The sequence below is a fragment of the Mesoplodon mirus genome, assembly GCF_964341445.2.
Source record: "Mesoplodon mirus genome assembly, chromosome: 1".
NCBI lineage: Eukaryota > Metazoa > Chordata > Mammalia > Artiodactyla > Ziphiidae > Mesoplodon > Mesoplodon mirus.
In genome coordinates this window covers 946,946-968,348 of record NC_138976.1, presented here as the reverse complement: position 1 = coordinate 968,348, position 21,403 = coordinate 946,946, and the positions used below count along the sequence as shown (strand labels likewise).

Below are 21,403 nucleotides of genomic sequence, written 5' to 3'. Positions count from 1 at the left end.
ATAAATAAATGTTTTAAATATATATATATACATATAAAAAAGGGGGAGATGTGGACACACACACACACACACAGAGGGAGGGCCCTGTGTGGAGGCGGAGGCAGAGATGGGGGTGACGCTTCCAAAGCCAGAGGCCCCAAAGAAAACCACCAGCACCTGGGAGGGCAGGGAGCAGACCGTCCCTCACAGCCTCGGGAGGCTCCAACCTGCCGACACCTCGATCTTGGACTTCTGACCTCCAGACGGTGAGAGTTAATGTCCGGTGTTTAAGGCACCCCGGTTGTGGTACTTTTGTTATGGCAGCCCTAGCAAACCAGGCCAAGTGGGAGAGAGAAACCCAGCAAACTGAAAAACTACCCATTAGTGTATGTCCCTCTGAGCCTATGCTTGTGTGTACCCTGCAGGCTGACCTCTGACGTGTACAAACACAGACATTCAATTTGTGTTTTCTATCCACTTGCACTGTATGAAATTTCTACCGTTTCAAAAATGTTTTTAAAGTGAGAACAAACCTATGGTCACCAACATTAACCAGACCACACCTACCCCAGCCACTTGGATTGTCCCTAACCAACCCTCCCCACCGCCCCTGCCATATCCACAGAGCAGCCCCCGGAGGGCCCTTGGGGGCTGCCCGCCCTCCTCCACAGTCCCTGCGGGGCGGGCTTGGCCCAAGGTCCCAGGGCTGCTGTCCTTGACCTCATCCCTGTGTTGGAAACTCTTCTCTCCTGAGCCCCGGCCTGCAGGGGGAGGAGCCCACCCCTCCTCCAGGCTGACCCAGTCACCCTCCCCCACCCTGAGCCCGGCCTACGGGGCAGGAGCTGTACCTTGGCATCCAGCGGGCCCACCTTCACCCCACACCCCACCCTACACACGCAAGCTGGCGTGAACTTTTTTGTTTATTTATTTAAAACAAACATCTGTGCGCTCCGTAGGGGTCTGGCTCCCGGGTGGGCGGGCAGGGGGCCAAGCTGGGTGGGAGAGCAATGGCAGCTGGAGGGGGTAGGGAGGGGGTCCGGCCCCTCACCTGGCCGGTGGGGCCAGCTTCTCCATTCCTGCTACCCAGCCCGCTGCCCCGTGACAGCCCCCTCCCCGGCCCACGACAACGGCTCCCTGTGGGAAACCAGGGTGACGAGGCTTGTCCTAAAGCAAAATGAACAGGCGCCTTGGGTGGGACCTAACCCCGCCCCACAGTCCCAGGCTGGCAGCAGCCACATCCAAACTGGGTGTAAGAGAACAGCCCGTTGAGGAGGGCAGGGGTCACCAGGAGAAGTCGGGCGGTACCTGGCAGCCCGGGTCACCCCGTGGCCCTGGGGGTGGTGGGCAGAGCTGGGCAGGGGCGAGGGGCTGGCCAGACCCCAAGGCTTTAAGGCAGAGCAGGGTGAGGGTGTGCGCAGCCCGGGGCCGGGCCAGCCTTTGGCACAGTGAGAGGAGGGCGGGGCTGGCGGGGCCTGACGCCCTTGGTCCTGGACCTCCCACTCCAGGGCCCTGGCAGGCGGGCACTGGGGGCACAGGGTGGGGCCTCAGCCACCGCCCGACTTCCGTTCCCACAGCATGACCTTGACCCACTCCGGCAGTCAGCAGAGCGTGTCCGTGTTGAAGGAGAGCTGGGCCTGGGGGACAGGGACAGGCCTGGCTCGGGCGTCTGGCCCCGCGCCTGCCCCAGGCCGGCCCGCACGCAGGCTCTCCCACCTCTGTCCGCCCTGAGCTTCCTCTCAGTGGTCAGCTCCCCGCGTGGCCTGTCTCTGCCAGGCCGGTGGCTGCTGTCCCCAGGCTGTGCTCCCCCCCACCTCCACTCTGCCTGTCTCTGAAACGCCCTCCGTTTCCAAGCTGTTCTGGGGTCTGTGTGGGTCTGTCTCCTCTGCCTGTGCTCGGGCCTCCTGTGTCCGCTACGGTCCTGAGCATCAGGCGAGTCCCTCTGTTCCCGTGAGCTCAGGACAGCAGGGGTGCCGGGGCCACCCCCCAGCCGCACCCCCAGCCCGAGCCTGGGCTCTCCGGCCGGCTTGGCTGCCCTGACTCTAGGACCCTGCTCACCCTCTCCTCCTCGAAGCTGATGAGGCCCTCGTCCTCCGTGTCCAGGTCCTCGGGCTCGTCGGCCACGAGCGCCCGCAGCTCAGTGGTGGGGGGCCGAGGCCGGAACAAGCTGAGCAGGCGGCCCAGCGGAGACTGCAGCGCCGAGGGGGGCTCTGTCTCCTGCGGCTCCAGGTTGTCACTCTGCTTCTTGGCGAAGTTCACGAACACCTGGCGGGGAAGGGACGGGGGGTGGGTGTGGGCCAGCCCAGGTGGGCCCGGCGGCCCCGGCCCGGGCACTCACGTTGTCCAGGGTGGTCTGGCTGACGGAGTAGTCCTCGAGGCCCAGCACGCCCACCACCTGCTCCATCTTGCCGAACACCTGCGCCAGCGAGACGTGCTCCGACTTGAGCTGGTACTGCACCTTTGTGTGGTGTCGCTCCTGGCGGGGCACAGAAGTCAGGGGCAGCTCAGGCAGGGCTGCCGCTCCCCTGCCCCGCGCCCCGGGGCCCCGCCCACCTTGAGCACGGCCTCCGGGAAGTTCCTGTTGAAGAACCGCACCACGTCCTTCACGTTCTGGCTGCTCTTGGTCCTCACCGTGATCATGTAGCCATCCCCGAACCTGTGGGACAGGCCCTTGGCCCCAGCCCGGCCGCCAGGGGAGCCCAGCTTCCACCCGCCGCGGCCCACAGCCCACCATCCCTGCCGCCCCTGCTGCTCACCGGTTCTTCAGATGCTGGATGCTGCCCAGACAGCGCAGGCGCCCGTTCACCATGATGGCCAGCCGCGTGCACAGTGCCTCGCACTCCTCCATGCTGAGGGCGAGACGCACAGGCTGGCACGGGAGGTGGGGAGGGCCCGATGTGTGGGGGCGGGGGGGGGGGCGGGGGGGCGAGCGGACCTGTGCGAAGTCAGCACCACCGAGCGCCCTGTCTTGATGAGGTCCAAAATGAGGTTCCAGAGGAAGCGCCGAGCCTTAGGGTCCATGCCTGTGGTGGGCTCGTCCTGGGGGCGGTGCCAGGCTCAGCTGCTGTGCCCGTTCACCCAGCTACCCCGCCAGCTGCTTCCTGCCCAGTCCCCCAGAAAAACAAAGGCGGGGCACCCGACCCCCATCCCACCCCCGGGCTCACCAGGAAGACGAAGGCGGGGCCCTGACCCCCATCCCACCCCCGGGCCCCCCAGAAAGATAAAGGCGGGGCACCCGACCCCCATCCCACCCCCGGGCTCACCAGGAAGACGAAGGCGGGGCCCTGACCCCCATCCCACCCCCAGGCGCCCCAGAAAAACAAAGGCGGGGCACTTGACCCCCACCCCACCCCGCGGCTCACCAGGAAGATGAAGGCAGGGTACCCGATGAGGGCAATGGCTGTCGACAGCTTCCGCTTGTTGCCTCCGCTGTAGGTGCCGGCAGGCTTGTCAGCGTACTTGGTCAGCTCCAGCTTCTCCAGGGCCCACTTCACCACCTGGGAGGGAGAACGATGTCAGGGGCCCACGCTACACACCAGCCCCTCCCCCACCGGGCGACCCTCACCCGGGCCTCATCCTTCCAGGGGATGCCGCGGAGCCGCGTGTACAGCTGCAGGTGCTCCCGGGCCGTGAGCTCATCGAACAGGGCGTCGAACTGTGGGCAGTAGCCCAGGCTCTGCTGCACCTGGAGCAGCTCCTTGAGCACACTGGGGACACAGCGCCGTCAGCACCAGTCACTGCCGTCGCCCCGCCCACCCAGACACCGCCCGCCCACACCTGTGCCCCACACCTGTGCCCACACCTGTGCCCGTTGACAAAGGCCTCGCCCCCCGTTGTGCTCTCGTCGCCCGTCAGCATCTTGAAGGTGCTGGTCTTGCCCGCGCCATTGACACCCAGGAGGCCAAAGCACTCGCCAGGACGCACGCCCAGGCACAGGCGGTCCACGGCCAGGATGCGTCCGATCTTCCGCGACTTGTACACCTGGCAGAGGTGAGGGGGTGGCCCACTCAGCGGGGCAGGTGGGCCGGCCACCCGGCCCCTGGGCCCCACCCTACCCCGAGCCCCACCCCCGCCCGCCCAGGGCCCACCTTGGTCAGGTTCTCGATTTTGACCATGTCGTTGTCAGCGTCCCCCCGCAGCACTCGCTGCCGCTCGCTGGCCACGTCCACGTCATCCTCCACGGGCTTCGTCGACACGGGCATGCGCCTGGGAGGACAAGGAGGGCAGTGCCCGGCCGGGACCCCTGCCATCGCCCAGTGCTCCCCCACACCGTGAGTTGCCCGGCGCGCCCCCACTCACTGCGGCTGCCGCAGGAAGTTGTACTGGCACATGATGGTGAGGAGGAAGCCCACGAAGCCCTCGACCGTCATGGCCACCAGGCCCCTGGTGACAATGTCCCACTCGAACGGGGACTTCATCTTGTCAAACTGGCCTGTGGTGTGGGGCAGCTGGTTCAGGGCTGGGCCTGGGGCCTCAGGAGCCCCCGTTCGCTCCCAGGCCTGGAAGCCCCCTCTGCCTCCCCACCCAGGAGCGCACGCTGTCGCCCCCCGCCGGCCTCACCGATCTTGGCGTAGTACTCATTGATGTACTCGTTGTAGGCCATCTCCATGAGTCCGTGGCCCAGGTTGTAGTTGGGGAAGATGAGGAAGCAGCTTTTCAGGTAACTGTTGACAACCTTCAGGTCCTGGAGGGTCACAGGGGTCAGGGCACAGCCTCAGCCCCGCTGCGCCGCCCTCCCATCACCCTGCCGTCCCGCCCCACCTTGTCACGCTCAAAGAGCTGCAGTAGGAAGGTGGCCACGGTGGCCGTGATGCCGATGAAAAGGTTGATGACAATAAGAAACACATAGGCCGAGCTGGGGACCTCGAACCAGAAGGAGGCCGGGTACATGATGGGGGTGATGGACCACCTGCGGGTGGCAGGCGGGCGGAGGTCACTGGGTGGCCCGAGCCTGCCCTGCGCCCACTCCCCCCACCCACCCGCTCCCCCTTACCCGTAGAGCAGGAAGAGGGAGAGCACGGCGGGGAAGTTGGTGGGTGACGTGTAGGCCGGCAAGTCAAACACAAATAGGATGATGACGCAGCAGGTGGCCGGGACCAGGTAGTTGAGCTACCAGAGCAGGGGTGGCAGGTGAGGGGCCAGGGAGGGGGTGAGGCCTGGGGGCGGGGGTGGGGGGCCCGGGGGCAGAACCGGGGGCCCAGCAGGGGGCGGGGGGACGGGACAGCCAGGGGTCTGGGGGCACACCATGTCCCACACGTAGTTAGCCAGCCAGTAGATGACAGGGTTGCAGCCGCTGACGAACTGCAGGTGCTTGGCCTTGGTGGACTTCTCGGCCACCAGAAAGACCACGAAGCTGGCCGGCACGAAGGACATGGCCACGATGATGAAGATGGCGATGACCACATCCGTGCCCTGCAGCCTGGGGGCAAGGCGGCCCTCAGCCCTGCGCAGCACGCAGTCCCACAACGGCCCCCCCGCCCCCGCCCGCCCCGGCACCTACAGGTAATCCAGGGAGAGGCTAGCGCTCGTCTTGTTCATGGGGTGGTTGGTGACGGTGATGCCTGCGGCACAGGGAGGGCAGCCTCAGGGGCCTGCTCTGCGCCCGGCCTGGCCCGCCCCCCGCCCCGGCTCACCCACCATAGGCCGCAGGGCTGCCCTTGCTCTTCGGCAGGTTGGCACGCAGGATGGCATTGTTGAGGCTGTTGAGGTAGGTGGGCATGCTGTGGTAGCCCTTGTTGTTGTAGAAAACCTGCGGGGAGTACACAGAGACCCCGAGAGCCACGTCGGTCCCTGCAGACCCTGGGCGAGGGCCGGAAGGGATGGGGCCCGGGGCCAAGTGCCGCTCACCTGGGCTGCCCGCCGCACCGCGATCCTCCGCACCATGGCCGGGGCCCGGGCGCCAAACGAGGCTGGGATGGACTTCTGGACGTTGCCGAAGGTGATGGCCCCGTACCTGGGCAGCAAGCCGAGGACCGGTGAGCCAGGCGGGGGACGGGTGTCTGCTCCTTGCCCACGGCCGGCGCGCCCCTCCCGCCCGGCTCACCGGTGCAGCCGGAAGCGGTCGGAAGTGAAGAGCAGGTACTCAGAGACATTATGGCCGGTGATGTCGGTCAGGATGTCACCCGTGACCACCCGCATCTGGGGCGGGTGCCCGCCCACACTGCCGGGGCAGGAGAAGCCGGTGCCCTGCCCAGAGCAGGTGCAGCGGACGGGCTCCCGCACCAGGCGTGGCAGGGAGGGTGCCGACGTCCAGTTCTCTGTGGGCACAGCGGGCAGAGTCAGCCCAGCCCGTGCTGCCCCGAGCCCCTGGCATCCCCACCAGCCAGTACCTGGAGAGGAGGTGGGCGGCAGGGAGGTGTTCCAGGCCTGTGGCGGGTCCTCGTCCAGGGACACGGGGGAGTCAGACGGGGCAGGCGAGGGTGGGGGCGGCACAAAGTTGGACAGCGGCAGCCCCTGCGTGAAGGACTCTAGGCACATGCTGTCGAAGAACCGCGTGGCCAGCAGGCGCGACTCACCGCTGCTCAGGTTCAGCGTGGGCCCCAGCGAGCCGTTAGCCGGAGACTTAAGCACACACGTGGCGCCCACGCCTGACGGCAGCCGGAAAGTACTCACCAGCTGCTGGGGGCCGGCGTCGGGGGACAGCCGCAATCTGGGAGAGCACAGAGCCAGTCTGGGTTCGGGGACGGGACCCCCCACTCCCAGCTCTCGCACCGGCCCCCGTCCCGCAGGGCAGCCCGTCCCACGGCCTCACCGGTACTCCCGGCGCTCCTCGTTGGCGTAGGGTATGAAGTTGCCGCGGGGCTGGGTGTAGTTGTGGTACTGGGAGGGGGACAGGACCAGCGGGGGCAGGTCACCTGGTGGGGTGCACGGGGAAGCCTGAGCAGGTTCCTATGGCCTGCCAGCATCTCCCAGGCCCGGGTCCCCTCTTCCCAATACCCACAGGGCCCAAGCTTGGGGTCTGGACCCCAAGGAGGCAGGAATCCCAGATGAGCCTAGGAGCATGCCCGCCAGCCTCAGGCGCAGCGCCCAGGCCCAGAGCAAGTGCGGGTTCCCCACATGGCTCCCAAGCAGGGCGGACATCCTGATGCCTGGCCGGGCGGCCGTACCGATCTCTGGGACGGAGAGTGCCACCGTCATAGCCACGCAGACAAAGAAGGCAGGGAGCAGGATCTGAGAGGACAGCGCCTTGGAGTTGCGTCGAGCACAGTGGAAGCGCTTCACCAGGAGCCCGTGGAACTGGCGCACCTTCAGCCACCAGCCCTCCAGCTTGCGGCTGCCCTGGCCGACCCGCAAGAGGGTCTCCGCCTCGGCCTCTGCACGGGAGGGGTTGCTGAGCAGGGGGCCCTAACCACCCTCCAGGGACCCTGCGGCCCCACTTGGACGCCTCCCACCTTGCAAGCTGACGTTGTCAGGGTCCTGCAAGTTGTCACAGAGGGGGCGGTAGTCGCCACAGACGTCGGTGTAGCCGGTCCCCTCGTCACCACGGGCAGAGCCCACCGAGGACGCAGACTGCAGCGACACCTGTGACTGTGCCAGCTCTGCGCACCGGGCCAGGTTGCCAGCGTGACCGTCCCTCGACAATGAGTCCACGGCCCCAGGCAGCACATCTTTCCTGGACTCTTTCACGTCTGCAGCGGCAGAGAAGCCACGGAAGGGGATATGGGGCTCAAGGCTGCCTGCCACCTGCAGGCCTGTTGGGGACCCCAGCCTCCACACTCACCCACCCACACAGGGCCCCAGACCCAGTCTGACCCTGGGGAGATCTGGATCCTTATTCCCACCTAAAACCCTTGGCCCCCACAGACAGAGGAAGAGGGAGGCCCAACTTCGGACCCGGTGGAGTAGGGTGGTGGGGGCGGGGGCAGAGCTGGTCAGTAGCTCCGGAGCCTCTCACCGGCCTCACTGTTCTCCAGCGACTGGTCCTCCTCCGATACCTTAAGGAACACCTCCTCCAGTGTCGTGTCCATCAGCCCAAAGCTGCTCAGGTGCAGGGCATCCAGACTGCGCTCCAGGTGCTGTGAAAGAGCTGGGTGAGGCCCACCTCAGGGTGGGAGGGGGGACCCCACAGGGAGGGTTGGGCCCACCTCCCCTTCAGCCCCGCCTCCTCCACTGGCCCCACCCCTGAGCCCAGCCCCGCCTCCTCCAACAGTCCCACCTCCTCTTCAGCCCCGCCTCCTCCACTGGCCCCACCCCTGAGCCCAGCCCCGCCTCCTCCAACAGTCCCACCTCCTCTTCAGCCCCGCCTCCTCCACTGGTCCCACCCCTGAGCCCAGCCCCGCCTCCTCCAACAGTCCCACCTCCTCTCCAGCCCCGCCTCCTCCACTGGTCCCACCCCTGAGCCCAGCCCCGCCTCCTCCAACAGTCCCACCTCCTCTCCAGCCCCGCCTCCTCCAACAGTCCCACCTCCTCTCCAGCCCCGCCTCCTCCACTGGCCCCACCACTGAGCCCAGGCCCGCCTCCTCCAGCACTCCCACTTCACCCTGCAGCCCCACCTCTGCTGGCCCTGCCCCTGAGCCCTACCCCGGCTCCGCCTCCTCTACCAGCCCCACCTCCTCTGCTGAACACACCTCCTGGGCAGCTCCACCTCCTACACTGACCTCTCCCCTGAGCCCCACCCCCTCCACCAGCCCAGCCCCACCCCCACACCTGAAAGAGGCGCTCAAAGGCTCCCTTCTTGGCGGCCTCGCTGGGCAGGATGTAAGAGAGCTCGGTGCTGGTGTCCGAGACCAGCAGGCAGGAGGCCACATGTTTGCGGATGAACTGGGAAACCTGGGGCTCGGAGCAGCTGCTCAGCTGGGCCCGACCTGGGGGGCTGGCTGTTGGCCCTGGCTCTGGGAGGGTAGGGAGGGCTTCACTCAGGGGCTGGCGGAGAGTGTGAGCCAGGCCCAACCAGCACCCTGGGCCCACTGGGGCAGCGGTGAGGGCCCAGCCCCTCAACCTCACTGGTCTTGGGAAGGGGTCCGGGGTAGGCAGCCTCAGCACAGACCTTGGGGGTCCCCGGGCTCGGCAGGCTGCTTGACCAGCGTGAGGCGGTAGCCGTCCCCGTAAGCACCCTTGAGAAAGAGCGGGGAGCCACAGCACTTGAGCTTCCCGTGGGAGATGATGGCGATACGGTCCCCAAGCAGGTCGGCCTCGTCCATGTGGTGGGTGGACAGGAGGATGGTGCGGCCTGCGGGAGGTCAAGATTGGGGTCGGGGGGGGCGGCAGGGCTGGGCAGGGGGCTGCTCACACCCACCCCGCGCCCCGCTCACCTGGCTTGTACTTCAGGATGAGGTCCCAGATGGCGCGGCGTGCGTAGGGGTCCACGCCGGCCGTGGGCTCATCCAGGATGATGGCACGGGAGCCGCCCACGAAGGCGATGGCCACGGAGAGCTTGCGTTTCATGCCGCCGGACAGCGTCTGCACCAGCGAGTGCCGCTTGTTGGAGAGCTCCAGGTCCTCGATCATCCTGAGGGCAGGACAGGGGGTCGGAGCAGCCCGCGGGGAGCCGGCGCCTCTGCCTGCGGCCTCGCCTCCCACCCAAGCCCCACCCACTTGTCCATCTCCTTGCGGATCTCCTCCTGGGCCATGCTCTTGAGCCTCGAGTAGAACCAGAGGTGCTCCTCCACCGTAAGCCGGTCGAAGAGCACGTTGTGCTGGGGACACATGCCCAGGTTCTTGCGGATCTCGTCCATCTCCGTGCGAATGTCGTGCCCGTAGATGGTGGCCGAACCCGATGTCGGTGGGAACAGGCCGGTGAGGATAGACCTGGGCGGGGAGGCGGGGTCACGGTCCCCACCTCCTGCAGGGAGCCCTCCCTGCCGCCCGCTCCGCAGGAGCTCCGGGCCGCGACGCCCCCATACTCACATGGTAGTGGTCTTGCCAGCCCCGTTGTGGCCCAGGAAGGACACCACCTGGTTCTCATAGAGGTTCAGGCTCAGCCTGTTCAAGGCCAGCTTCTTGTCGTTCTTGTAGACCTTGGTAAGCTTGTCCACGCAGACCACCAGCGGCAGGTGGGTGGGCTCCTCTTCCATGCCCCGCGTCTCCTCTGCACCAGGGCCGAGGGTCAGCGCCAGGGGTGCCTCCGGCCACTGAAGCTCAGCCACTGCCCGTCCCCGCCTTGGTGCCCACTCACCCAAGCGCCGGCTCTCCATGGCACAGGCCTGGTCCTCCTCCATGACGCTGAGGCGGGGCGCGCGAGCCCACGGCCAGCTCCACTCCCACGCTTCTGTCCGCCCGCTGCCCAGCCAGTAGGACTTCTGCAGTGGGAAGTACCAGGGCCGGGGCAGCCCGTACATGCCTATCGGGTAGAGGGGAGGCTGACCCAGGGTCTGGGGTCGCTGTCTACCCCAGGCCACGGGTCCCCCTAGAGACAGCCTCCTCCTCCCCTCCCCCACCCCTCCAAAGGGCTGGTACCTGGGTGCACGGCCTCAATGTACCACGTGAGCACACCGTAGATGACTGCGTCTGCCATCAGCATGGTGACAGCCAGGAGCAGGTTGAAGTCATCCCCTTCCACGGGCGACTGGCTAAACGTGTGCCACTGGATGCCCACGCCTGCCACCTCGTACAGGGCGAAGTACTTGGAGCCCAGGCCAAAGGCTGTCGTGGACATCAGGGACTGAGGAGAACACGGTGGTGTCAGTGGGGGAGAGGAGGCTGGACACCCCCAACCCTGGCCCACCCCCCATGACCCTCACCGCGATGCACTTCTCGAAGGCGGTGATCTTGTCGTGGGCCACCTCCTCACGGATCGCCACGTACATGTAGGGCACGTAGCTCAGGAAGTAGATGATGCCGCCGCAGGCCGAGGCCAGCTTGGCCTTGGAGTACAGCACGGACACCAGGAAACTGGGGGCACGCAGGGCCACAGGCTGTCAGCCACACCTGAAATCTCAGAGCCACACTCGAGGCCCACCCTCCAGCCCGCTGCCAGCCACACAACGCTCACCAGAACATGATGGTGGCCACGGCGTAGACGGCCAGGAAGAGCCAGATGATGATTACGTGGCTGTGCATGAGGACCTTGCCGTACTTGAGGATGGCGGTCAGCGCCGTCACCGAGATGGAGAGCTGCACGAAGCCCGTGATGAACCAGGCCACCCAGTGCACAGCATTGTTCAGGCCCATGGTCTTCATCACCTGTGGGCAGGTGGGGGGGCATGAGGCCTTGGGACAGGGGCACCAGGAAGGAACACCCTGCCCCTGCCTTGCCAGCCCAGGTCCGGGGAGGGAGGGCTGCCCACAGCTACCCCCCTCACCTAGTCCTCCCCCTTCTCTAACCTCTATCTTTTTTTTTTTTTTTTTTTTGCGGTACGCGGGCCTCTCACTGTTGTGGCCTCTCCCGTTGTGGAGCACAGGCTCCGGACGCGCAGGCTCAGCGGCCATGGCTCACGGGCCCAGCCGCTCCGCGGCATGTGGGACCTTCCCGGACCAGGGCACGAACCCGCGTCCCCTGAATCGGCAGGCGGACTCTCAACCACTGCGCCACCGGGGAAGCCCTAACCTCTATCTTTATCGCCCCCATTCCCCACCTCCATCCCTTCTCTCTTCTCCCCTCCCCCATCTCCCCCCTCCATCCCTTTCCCCTCCCCATCTCCCCCACCCCTTCCCCCTCCTTCTCCATGTCTCCTTGCTTGCATCCCTCCCTCCTCCCCCCTCCATCCCTCCCCTCTTCTCCCTCTCCTTCATCTCTTCCGCTCCAACCCCCCACCTCCTTCAGCCGATGCTCCTTCTCCGCCACAATGTGCTGGATGGTCATGGCCACAGAGTAGACCCAGGAAATCACCATGCAGAGCGGCATCATGTGCTCGATGACAAACAGAAAGCTGGGGAGGGGGAGGGGAGGGGCGTGAGGGTGGGGCTCCGCGCCAGCCCCAGGCACCCAGCACTTGGTCCACACTCACTCGTCCCGTGTGTAGCAGGGGTAGGGGAACATCTGCACGTAGTTGCCTGGCTCCACCACGTCGTGGCCCACGAAGGTGTCGATGATGGCACGCTCCATCATGTCTGCAGTGGGCGGCAGTGGTCAGCGGAGGCCGCGCCCCTCCCCCCACGGCCCCAGGGCCGGCCCTCACCCTGGATCCAGACGAAGCCATACAGGAAGTAGAAGCGGCCGCCGGTGTTGGGCCCCGGCCGCCAGTAGGCCCGGCGGATCTCATTGGTTTTCTCGGTGAAGCTGGAGTTCTGGCGGATCTTGTAGTGCACGTGGGGCGGCAGGGAGCCGTCCTTCCGGGTCTGGAAGATCACGCCTGGGCCGAGGGGCGGGGCCGAGGAAGGGGACAGGTGAGGGGCGGGGCCGAGGACCGGGCGCCAAGGGGTGTGGGGCGGGGAGGGACTAGGGAGGGGGGAGGCGGAGGAGCAGGGCCGGGACCTGCCCAGGGGACTGGCTCACTGGCGAACACAGTGACGTTGTCCTGGTAAGCCTGGTTGAGGGTGTAGTTGACAATGCTCTCCTCGTCGGGAAAACCCTTGAAGATGTCCACGCTCACCTGCGGGGAGGGAAGGGGCATCCTCAGAGCCCACCCCAGGCACCAGCGGACCGCGGGGCTCGCCCACCCACCTTGGACATGAACTGGATCCAGCCGCAGGCCGCGTTGTCGATGGTGTCCAGCTGCTGCAGGAGGACCGAGCCATTGGGCAGGGAGAAGTTGTCCTGGCGCAGGGCAGGCGGCAGCTCCTCTGGCGACAGGCTCAGTGCCTCCGGGTGCAGCCGCAGCTCTGCCACATACTGGGGGGCGAAGGAGGCCAGCTCAGAGGGTGGCCTGAGGACGGAGTGGGCTCCGCGCCACCCCCACCCCAGCGCAGCGCCCCCGGCACCTGCTGCAGCCAGCGCAGGTGTCGCTGCAGCCGGCCCTGCTCCAGGTAGCTGCGGATCTCAGCTGAGATGTTGAGCCAGACCTGGGCGTAGTGCGTCACGTTGCCTACAAGGGCGAAGGTCTCGTTGGCCTGCAGAGGGTGAGGGCAGAGCATGGGACTCGCTCAAGGACCCCGGCCAGCAAGGAGGTTCTTACTCCTTGCCTCCTCCCATGGCTGGGGGCCAGCCACTGGCCAGTCCCCACCAAGCACTAATCTTGGTCTGGCCAGATTCTACCTGCAAGCTCCAAGCCCTCCCCCTCCAGGCCTCTCTTCAGCGCCTCCCCTGAAAGCCCCTCTGCCCAGTTACCAGAGAAGCACGGCCTCCGGTGCCCCCCCAACATACCTTCCCTGCTCCTTTGGGGGACCCCCTCCACGCATCTCTTGGGCAGCCCTGACACTTGGTCCTCATCTTCCCCCATGGTCATCCTAGGGACCCCCTCCACAGCCTCTCCCCTTCCTGGGCCATTTCCAGCCCTGGTTTCTACTGCTTCCAGACAGGACCTCTACCCTAGGATGGCCACAGACACCATGCTCTCAGCTGGCCCCAAACCACCCAGCTGCCCCGCCCAAATCTCACCCACTGGATGCTGCTCTGGACGGTTTCTGCATGCGGCCCCTCCTCTATCCTCACCAGCACTGCCTGGCCCTGGCCATGTCCAGCCAGGCCAGGACCCTGCACCACACCAGCCATCCAGCGCCTCCCCAAGGCAGCCTCCAACATGTCCCTGCACCTTGAACCTGCCTACAGGTCCCCTCCCCCACAGAGCCAAGCCGGAGCTGGAGAGCCAGGGCTGCACCCCTCCCATGCCAATTCTACGAACCACACCACCTGCCCCCTTCTGCTCAGGGGTCCCCGGCCTGCAGAACCCTCTGCCCAACTTCTCCAGTTCCTGTTCCAGACGACACATGCAGGCCAAGTACATCACACAGTGGACGCACGCACCTTGAGGATGACGCGATCTGCCTCGGAGCCCGCCGGCGCGTACAGGATCTTGGGGTTGCTGGTCATGAGGTGCACGAGGAGGCCCAGGTTCCGCTGCTCCTTGCTCGTGAAGCCCAGGGAGCTCATGTTGCCCCTCCGCAGCGCCTCAGGCTCGATGGTGCTGGGTGGGTGGTGGGTGAGACCTCAGGGTGCAGTGAGGCGTTGGCGGGGAGGGGCGTGGGGCGGGGCTTCAGAGCAGGTCTGAGTGTCAGTTGACGGAGGTGGAGTGGGGGCAGTGGACCGAGCCCAGGGAGGGGACGTCAGAAGCAGGCCTGGGGTCAGGCCCCGCCCCCACCTGTCTTCCTCCCAACCCCCCCTTCTCCTGCCACCCACCTACCGGTTGTTGCCACACAGGATGGGCTGCAGGCCCGCCCAGAGCTGCACAAAGGCTGAGCACTGGCCCTGCAGCACGTCCGAGGAGGAGGCCGTGGCTGCAGCGGACGGGGCACCCTCCTCGGACGTGGTGTTGGCGCCCAGGCCTGCCCCAGCCCCGGTGCCGTTGGCCGCCCCGCCAGGGCCGTTGGCCGGGGGCCCAGGAGGCCGGCCCGTGCAGGCACCCTGGGGCAGCAGCAGGGCCAGGGCCGAGAGCACGTCCACGTCCTGCAGAACCGTTTGGGCGTCCAACAGGTCTTCCAGCAGCACCTGCAGCCGCCGGGGAGGGGCTGGCTGCGGCTGGGGGGCCGAGCCGTTGGGGGCATCCAGGCCCAGCTGAGGGGAAACGGGGCAAGTGGGGAAACACAGGCCCAGGGAAGGGAACAGCGTCTGGGGGCTGATCTGCAGATGCGTGACTGAGGTCAGGGTAGACTGAGGAGGACACCCTCAGGGGACACGAGCTGGGAGGAGGGGAGCGGCCTGGGGGGCAGGGGAGCACTGGCCAGGGGCCAGGAGACAGACCGGGGCAAAGGCCTGGAGCAGGGCAGGGGGCACGAGGCACAGCATTCGTAGGGCCACCCACGCACAGCCTCAGGCCAAGGGGTGCCCTGTGACGCCGAGGAGCCCTGGAACCTCCTCCAGCCCAGGCAGCAGATCTGTGGGCCAGCTGGCAGGCAGGGCCTCACCTGCTGGGCGATCTTGGCCACATCCAGTTGGTTCCGGAGCTCAGCGGCCAGCCCAGAAAAGCGCTGGGCACGCACTGCAGCCTGACCTCTGCAGATGGCGTCCCGGTAGCCCTGCAGCACTGTCTCCTGACCCTGGGGCACCGTGAGGATCCGGCCCAACTCCCTGGAGCCTGGCGTGCAAGTGAGCTGCTCCAGGAGGGCAGGGGTCAACAGCAGCTCCTGGGGCAGGGCGCAGGGGAACAGCTGAGAAGGAGCCCCAACCAAGAGGAAACCAAGGGCCTAGCCCAAGATGGGGACCTTACCCCACCCACTGTGCCAGGTCTGAGACCACCCAGGTTCTACAACAACAGGCTGGGGGTGGGGGGGCGGGTGGGTAGGGATGGAGACGCATCACCATCCCCTCCCCGTGCCAACCACAAACTCCTGGGGACTCTCCCTCACCCCCAAGGGGACCCCTATCTTACCCACCCAAGCAGAGACACTCACCCAGAAGCAGGCAACGTGTCTCCCATCCCACTAAAAGTCCCCCTCACCTCCATCCGGAATAGGGGATTGCTGCCCCGGCGGCTCCAGGGCTCCGGATCCCTGGGGATGCCTGACCCCGCATCCAGGGCAGGTGAAGAGCCAAAAAGCAGGCGATACACCTAGAGCGTGCGGGGGTCATGGCTCAGGCTGGGGGCTCAGGCTGGGGGCCCTGCATTCCCCACCCGAAACCAGGGGAGGGCAGAGTGGAGCGGCCAGGGCTGGGAGCTTCCCCAGGAGCAGACACCTCACCTCGGGCAGGTCCACCTGGGCGGCCAGGAGAGCCTGGGCTGTGCCATCAGGCAGCGACAGGTTCTGCGTCAGGAAACGCCAGAGCTCCCGTGGGTCCCTGACCACCGAGTCCAGAGAGAAGGAGGACACTGGACAGGTAGAAGGATGGAGCTGAAGGCCAGCCCTGCCTGGGGCCGAGGTGCCCCGGACAGCCTCAGAGTTGAGCTCCCGGCACCACAGCTTGGTCACAGTGGCGGGCGGCTCGCCAGGCCCCAAGCACGTGCACCCTGAGAACTCAGAGCCAGCGTGTAGGTAGCAGGACCCGAGGCACACGCAGGCCCAGGGCAGGAAGTGAACGAGCTGGGCTTCAAACCCAGCTGACACTAGAGCTCGGCGCTTGGCCGCCCCCAGCACACGCACTGCCCCACCCACCCAGGGCGCACCTGCAGGTCGGTCCAGGTGGCTCTCCCAGGTGTCCAGGCCGGATCTGAGGGCCTCCAGGTGCTGGCGCAGCGCCTCGAGCTCCGAGCCCAGGCTGGGCCTCGCGGGGTCAAACAGGTTGCCCTCCTCCACCACGCGGTTGAGACGCTCCAGCAGCTGCGTGACCCTGCACCGCCACCACTGGACGTCATCCGCAGGTCACCAGGCCTGGGATGGGGGGCAGCCGGGGTCCGGGGGGACACTCACGTGGAGTTGGCGTACTGAAGGAAGCCGAACTCGTCCCGCTGGCCATCCGGGCACAGCGACTGCATGACGGGCAGGATGCCGGCGGAGGTGAGGGGTGCTGCTGTGTAGAAGGCTGGGGGGGCCGGGCAGGTGAGAGGGCCCAGGGCGGGGTGGGGGGGAGAGAGGGAGGAATCAAGAAGGGGGAGGGAGACAGAGGCCAAGAAAAGAGATTTAGAGAAAGTCAGGAAGGTAAAGCAGCTTCAGGCAGCAGACGAGAAACAGAGGGCCAAGAGTTCTAGTGCAAATGACCCAGCAGGTCAGAGGTCAAAGGGCATCTCACCATCCCTTCCCAACAACTCCCAGAGCGCCCCCCTTCCCTCAGCCAGTCAAGGCCAAAATGCTCTGACACCTTTCCCGAGAATTCGGATGTGGCACTGCCCACAGGGCCCAGGGGGAGCACGGCGGCCCCTCCTGGGCAGCGACCTCTGACCTCTCTGGCCAGCTGGTTAGCAGAGTGAATGCAGGCGCCCACAAGGGTCTGAGTGGAGAGTGGCCAGGCACCCCAGCCCAGCAAGGCGGGGCCATGCAACCCCACAGACAGAGGGTTGACCCCGAGGAGCTTGACCTGGGAGCCACTGTGGTCCAGGGGCCTCCACCCTTGACCTCCCCCCACCCCCACCCACCGAGAGCCAGCCGCTCCTGACAGCGGGCAGGGGGCCCTGCAGGACCCAGCTGGCCAGGAGGGGCTGTTAATGCAAGCGAGCGGGTGGGGGAGGGCTCAAGCCGCACCAGGAGGCCCCGCAGGGCTCCCGTGGCTGCCGCCCGGGCCAGCCAGGAGGCGGCGGCCGCGCACTTACAGACTGCATGCAGGCCCGGGAGGAGGACACAGACCGTGCGGGGGAGGGGCAGAACAGAACAGAGGAGAACAGTGAGAAACGGGCGCCTCGGTCACCTCGCAGCCGCGTGGCCAGCCACGTCCTCCAGCCCGGCCAGGAGGCATGGCCAGGGCCTGCGCCGGGGGACGGGCACTCAGACTGCACCGGGACGAGCTGTGGGAGCCGGCTGACGCGCGTGCGGTCACGTGCACACGGGACATGCGTGTGTGCTGCAGTGAGGGCCTGCCCTCCCCGCCCATCCGGCTGCGCCCGGGCCCCTCCCCCTCCCCCCCAGGACCCTCACCTTCCTTCACAGAGATGGTTGGCTTCTTCTGCCGAAGCCCCAGCAGGATGAAGAAGAGGACCAGAGGGATGAAAATCTCGAAGGCCAAGACCCACTGGAAAGGGCAGGCTGAGTGAGGCCACCTGCCCAGGGCTGGACAGGACAAAGCCAAACCCTCCTCTCCCTACCAGACAGACGTCACCCTCCCCGCAGGGCCAGCCCAGCCCAGCCCGGACCCTCCATGCTCCCCCAGGGGCCACAGAAGGTCAAGCCAGGCCCCCCCAGGGCCACAGAGATCACAGCCCCTTCTTTCCAGGACCTCTTTGAAGAGTGAGAGGGTCAGTGTCATCCGGCTCAAGCAAATCAGGTCTCCCACCCCCAGCCCAGATGCTGCTTGTCACGCTGAAGGCCAGCAGAGACAAATCAGCCAGCTTGTGGTCCACTCGGACCCATGTGTCTGCCCAGCTCATCTTCTCTCCCATCTGCAGGGGCTCCTGGGCAAGATCTCGAGGCAGTCTCTGGACTGGCCTGCAGCTCCTACACTCCCCCAGGGTCAGCCCTCCTTCCCGCCACTATGGTGCCATCACACCCCCACACAAGGGCCTAGGGGGTGAGGCCTGGCGGCGGGGGAGGCCTGGCTGTAGCCCAGGGCCCCGAGCCTCCCGGAGGACCTGGTCAGGGGTCTGACAGCCCCCAGACCCTGAGGCACAGGTCCCTCCTTCTGCCCTGGCCCCTCTCCCTCAGCCCAGGTGGCTCAGGCGGGCGCGGCGGCCCTGCCTGCCTGGGGCATCAGCTCAGGGCTCCCAGGGCAGTTCCTGCCGCTCCAGGCTGGGTACCAAGGTGAGCCCTGCTGGGAGCTGCTCGGAGTGGCAGAGAAGTACCAGGGTTCCCAGGGGACCAGACTTCTCTCTGTCTCACTTGGAAAATGGAAGGACTTTGCCATTCTTACCTCCACCTCTCCTGGCTCGGGCAGGGAGGAGTGCAAGGGGGAGGAGGACTTCGGGCCGGCTGCTCTTTGGGGGACCACCCCCCCACCCCAACTCTTCCCAGAAGCACCAGGGTTGCTTCACCCTCACCCCCCACCCCAAACAGACTTCAGAGCTCCCAGTCAGTGGCGTTCCCTCTGGCCCAGGGCCCGAGCCCCGGTGCCCCGGGATGGGGGCAGCTGCTGCCCTGTTTACTGGGCTTTGACAATAGAGCTCTGTGGTCTGGAACACCCCGCTGTGTGTCTGTGCCCCACGCCCGCGCCAGCCCGCACCAGCCTCCACCCCCACCCGGAGCCAGGATCCAGCCCAGGGCCAGCCAAGGAGGCACTGTGGACTGGGAGAGGCGCCTGCCACACGCACACAGCGCGAGGGTGGCTGTGTGCAAGCGGCACGCGGGAGGCCAGGGTCATGGCCGCAGGGCCAGCCCCAGCTGCACCCGCCCTGCCACCGGGCACCTCCACCAGTAACTGCAGCAACAGGCCTCACTGCCTCCTCGTTGCTATAGCAACGGCCGCGCACGCGCTGCTGGGAGGAGGGAGGCCTGCTTGGCGGGCGGGCGGGCAGCCAGAAGGGCATCTGGTTACGGCAGGCAGTACAGGTTCAGCCCCACCTGGGCGCCCCACCCAGCGGCCTGCAAGGTGGTCAAACCCCTGTTCCGCCATGCTGTCCCGCTCTGGGCCCCTCCTCCTGCGTCAAGGGGAGAATAGGTGAGGCCTGAGAGTGGAGGTGCTACCTCCCACTCCAGGGACTTGGTGACAGTGATCTGGTCCACCCACCAGGAGTAGCCTATGGCCCCAGGGTAGAATGATGTCCGGCTAAGAGGGCACAGGCCACACGGACAGATGGAGAAACCGAGGCACAGAGCTTGGGAAGAGGGAGCAAGCAGGGCACAGAGATCCTTGGTTTCTACTCTCCAGACCAAGCTTTCCACAGGATACAACCCCTCCTCAGCAAGGCACACAGCACGCAGGGTAAAACCTCTGCCAGCCAAGCCCAGGGGTCCAAGTGTGAGGCCCAAGACCCTCCCAGAAAAGTGGGGGACGGTGTCCGACATCTAGCCGGCCCCAGCCCATGGCGTGGGCCCAGCAAGGCCTCAGCCACCCTGGAGGAGGAATTTCTGGTTTGCTGTGGCCACACACCGAGAAGCTCCAGACGCCTAACCATGCCCTGGGAGTGCTGCGGGGCAGGGGCGAGGAAAGTTCTGGGGGAGGTCCAACCTGGCATGCGGGGACGACTCCTGGGTGTAGGTCAGTGGGCACCTCCCACCTGCTTGCCAGGTACCCAAGGAGCCACTGCTCCCTTCCCTGAGCCTTGGGGTCCCCAGTGGACGCTGGGGCCATCACTGGAGCCTCTGCTCCCAGCCCCCGGGGGTGCTTCCTGCCAAGAACTCTGGGGCTGATGCTAGTGCATGCCCGTGTCCCAATGCCCCTTCATCCCCGGATCCCTGCCCCGCTTGTCCCCAGTGACCCAGAACCTGAGGTGGAGGAAGCTGCACCAGAGGCTGCCCGAGGCTGCAGGACTGATCCATGGAACCCGGTGCCAGGCAGCCCCAGGCGCCCGGGGCAGGGAGCGTACACAACCCTGGCTCCCTGCCAGGGCCAGGTGCCCAGGGGAATCCTGCCAGGCCATGGTGACGATGGCCACCCTGCCCATCTGCAGGCCTGGGTTTCCCACTGTGCACTTCAGAACCCCTCTCGAGGAGGGACCCAGGCAGGAGCTGGTCAGCCCAAGGGGTCCCGGGGCCAGGGGGGACAGGAGCCTCCCAGACCCCAGACGGGCAAGAGGATGCCTCCGCCTCAAGCTCCATCTCCAGACCCTGACCTGCTCTGGGACCCATCCTGGAAAATCCCCAGGGCCCAGTCAGGAACCCGAGCTGCCCAGGCCTCTCTGGTGTGTGGCTGCTGCCGGTTGGGCAGGCCAGCAGGAGAGGCCCCGTCCTTCCCAGGGCCAGAGCAGTGACGGTCAGCATGATGACATCCATACCACCCGGCACCGCTCCTCACGGGGGCTTCTGCCCCCGACAGCTGCTATGCCCTGCAACTTCAGGCAGAGGGGAGAGAGCTGGGGTGGTCACAGCTCCAAACAGCAGGGCCCAGTCCCCAGAGGAGGTTGGGTGGGGGAGATCAGAGAGCGCACTAGCTTCAGGGAGGATGGCCCCAAAGGACAAAAGGATGCAGGGGCTCGGACTGGCTGAGGCTAGCACAGCAAGGACACTGCCGGTGGTGAGAAAGCAGGAGCAAGGGCTACTGGATGTGGGCGGGGGGGGGGGGGGGGGGGAGGTGCCAGCCGAAGGACAGAGGGCTGCTGCACGGAGGGGAGGGACAGGGTCCCTGCAGGGGCGCCAGGGGGCTGGGCCCAGAGACCACAAAGCCTCTGCCCCGGATCCATACACCCAGCCAGCCCTCTGCCCCGGGAAGCAGGGCCTCTCAAGACCCCAGGGTCCCAGGGCCACCTCCCACCCCCGAAGCTGGCCCCGGAGAGCGCGTTGTGGAGGACGCCCGCCCCGTGACTCATCCGAGCACCACGAATGTCAGCGGACGCGGGCGGCGGGCCGGGCACTGCCGAGCCCCCTCCCCGGAGGCCGGAGCGCGACCAGGGGCGGGGGCGGGTGAGGGGTCTCCGGCCCTCCGCCCCGCCTGCCTGGGGTCTGCGCGTGCCCGGCCGGGCCGCCGCACGTGCTCGCGGGGAGCGCGCCGCTGGCCCCGGTGCGCGCAGCCTCCCGCTCCCGCAGGCCCGCGGCGCGCGGGGTCGCTCACCGGGCTCCGGCGCTTCAGCGTCACGTTCTTCCAGAGCAGCAGCTGCAGCTGGTGCAGGAAGCCCATGGCGGGGCCGCGCTCCGGCCGCCTCCGCGCCGCGGCCCGCTCCTCTGCGCGCCCCGCCGCCCGCCACCCGCCGCGCCGCTCGGCATCGCCCGCGCGGGGCGGCGTCTCGAGCGTCCGGGACCGGTTCGGCGCTGGCTCCGCCCCGGCGGCCGCGGCGACAGCCGC

General features: G+C 66.9%; 1 protein-coding gene across 2 annotated transcripts; it reads right to left on the bottom strand.

Moving 5' to 3' along the window:
- Positions 1-881: 881 nt before the first annotated feature.
- Positions 882-21,328, bottom strand: ABCA2 (ATP binding cassette subfamily A member 2). Of its 2 annotated transcripts, XM_082628606.1 has the most exons (48): positions 21,173-21,269; positions 17,452-17,545; positions 16,294-16,405; positions 16,050-16,213; positions 15,628-15,755; positions 15,387-15,497; positions 14,854-15,072; positions 14,133-14,503; positions 13,757-13,916; positions 12,775-12,903; positions 12,518-12,685; positions 12,350-12,446; positions 12,033-12,206; positions 11,862-11,964; positions 11,669-11,783; positions 10,907-11,097; positions 10,656-10,806; positions 10,372-10,576; positions 10,091-10,255; positions 9,823-10,003; positions 9,511-9,723; positions 9,228-9,424; positions 8,963-9,145; positions 8,623-8,807; positions 7,871-7,991; positions 7,368-7,604; positions 7,083-7,289; positions 6,728-6,830; positions 6,306-6,625; positions 6,020-6,233; positions 5,824-5,929; positions 5,614-5,725; positions 5,477-5,537; positions 5,221-5,395; positions 4,970-5,085; positions 4,738-4,885; positions 4,537-4,660; positions 4,276-4,408; positions 4,065-4,182; positions 3,779-3,957; positions 3,542-3,683; positions 3,339-3,473; positions 2,912-3,015; positions 2,733-2,825; positions 2,530-2,632; positions 2,315-2,452; positions 2,035-2,241; positions 882-1,613 (listed from the first exon to the last, which is right to left on the bottom strand). In XM_082628606.1, exons 1-48 carry the CDS (start codon positions 21,236-21,238, stop codon positions 1,578-1,580), a joined length of 7,314 nt encoding a protein of 2,437 aa, XP_082484732.1. In that variant the 5' UTR covers positions 21,239-21,269; the 3' UTR covers positions 882-1,577. The 2 variants fall into 2 exon arrangements, with proteins under 2 accessions (XP_082484732.1, XP_082484733.1); XM_082628607.1 differs by having other exon boundaries at positions 6,020-6,625; positions 21,173-21,328.
- Between the last annotated feature and the right edge of the window lie 75 nt (positions 21,329-21,403).

Excerpts from the sequence above, each read along its gene's own strand:
- ABCA2 (XM_082628607.1), bottom strand. The coding sequence starts at position 21,238 with ATGGGCTTCCTGCACCAGCTGCAGCTGCTGCTCTGGAAGAACGTGACG. Across the intron at positions 14,504-14,853 it reads TGGCCAAGATCGCCCAGCAG|CTGGGCCTGGATGCCCCCAA; the intron begins GTGAGGCCCTGC and ends GTTTCCCCTCAG. Across the intron at positions 7,290-7,367 it reads TGACAACGTCAGCTTGCAAG|AGGCCGAGGCGGAGACCCTC; the intron begins GTGGGAGGCGTC and ends CCTCCCGTGCAG.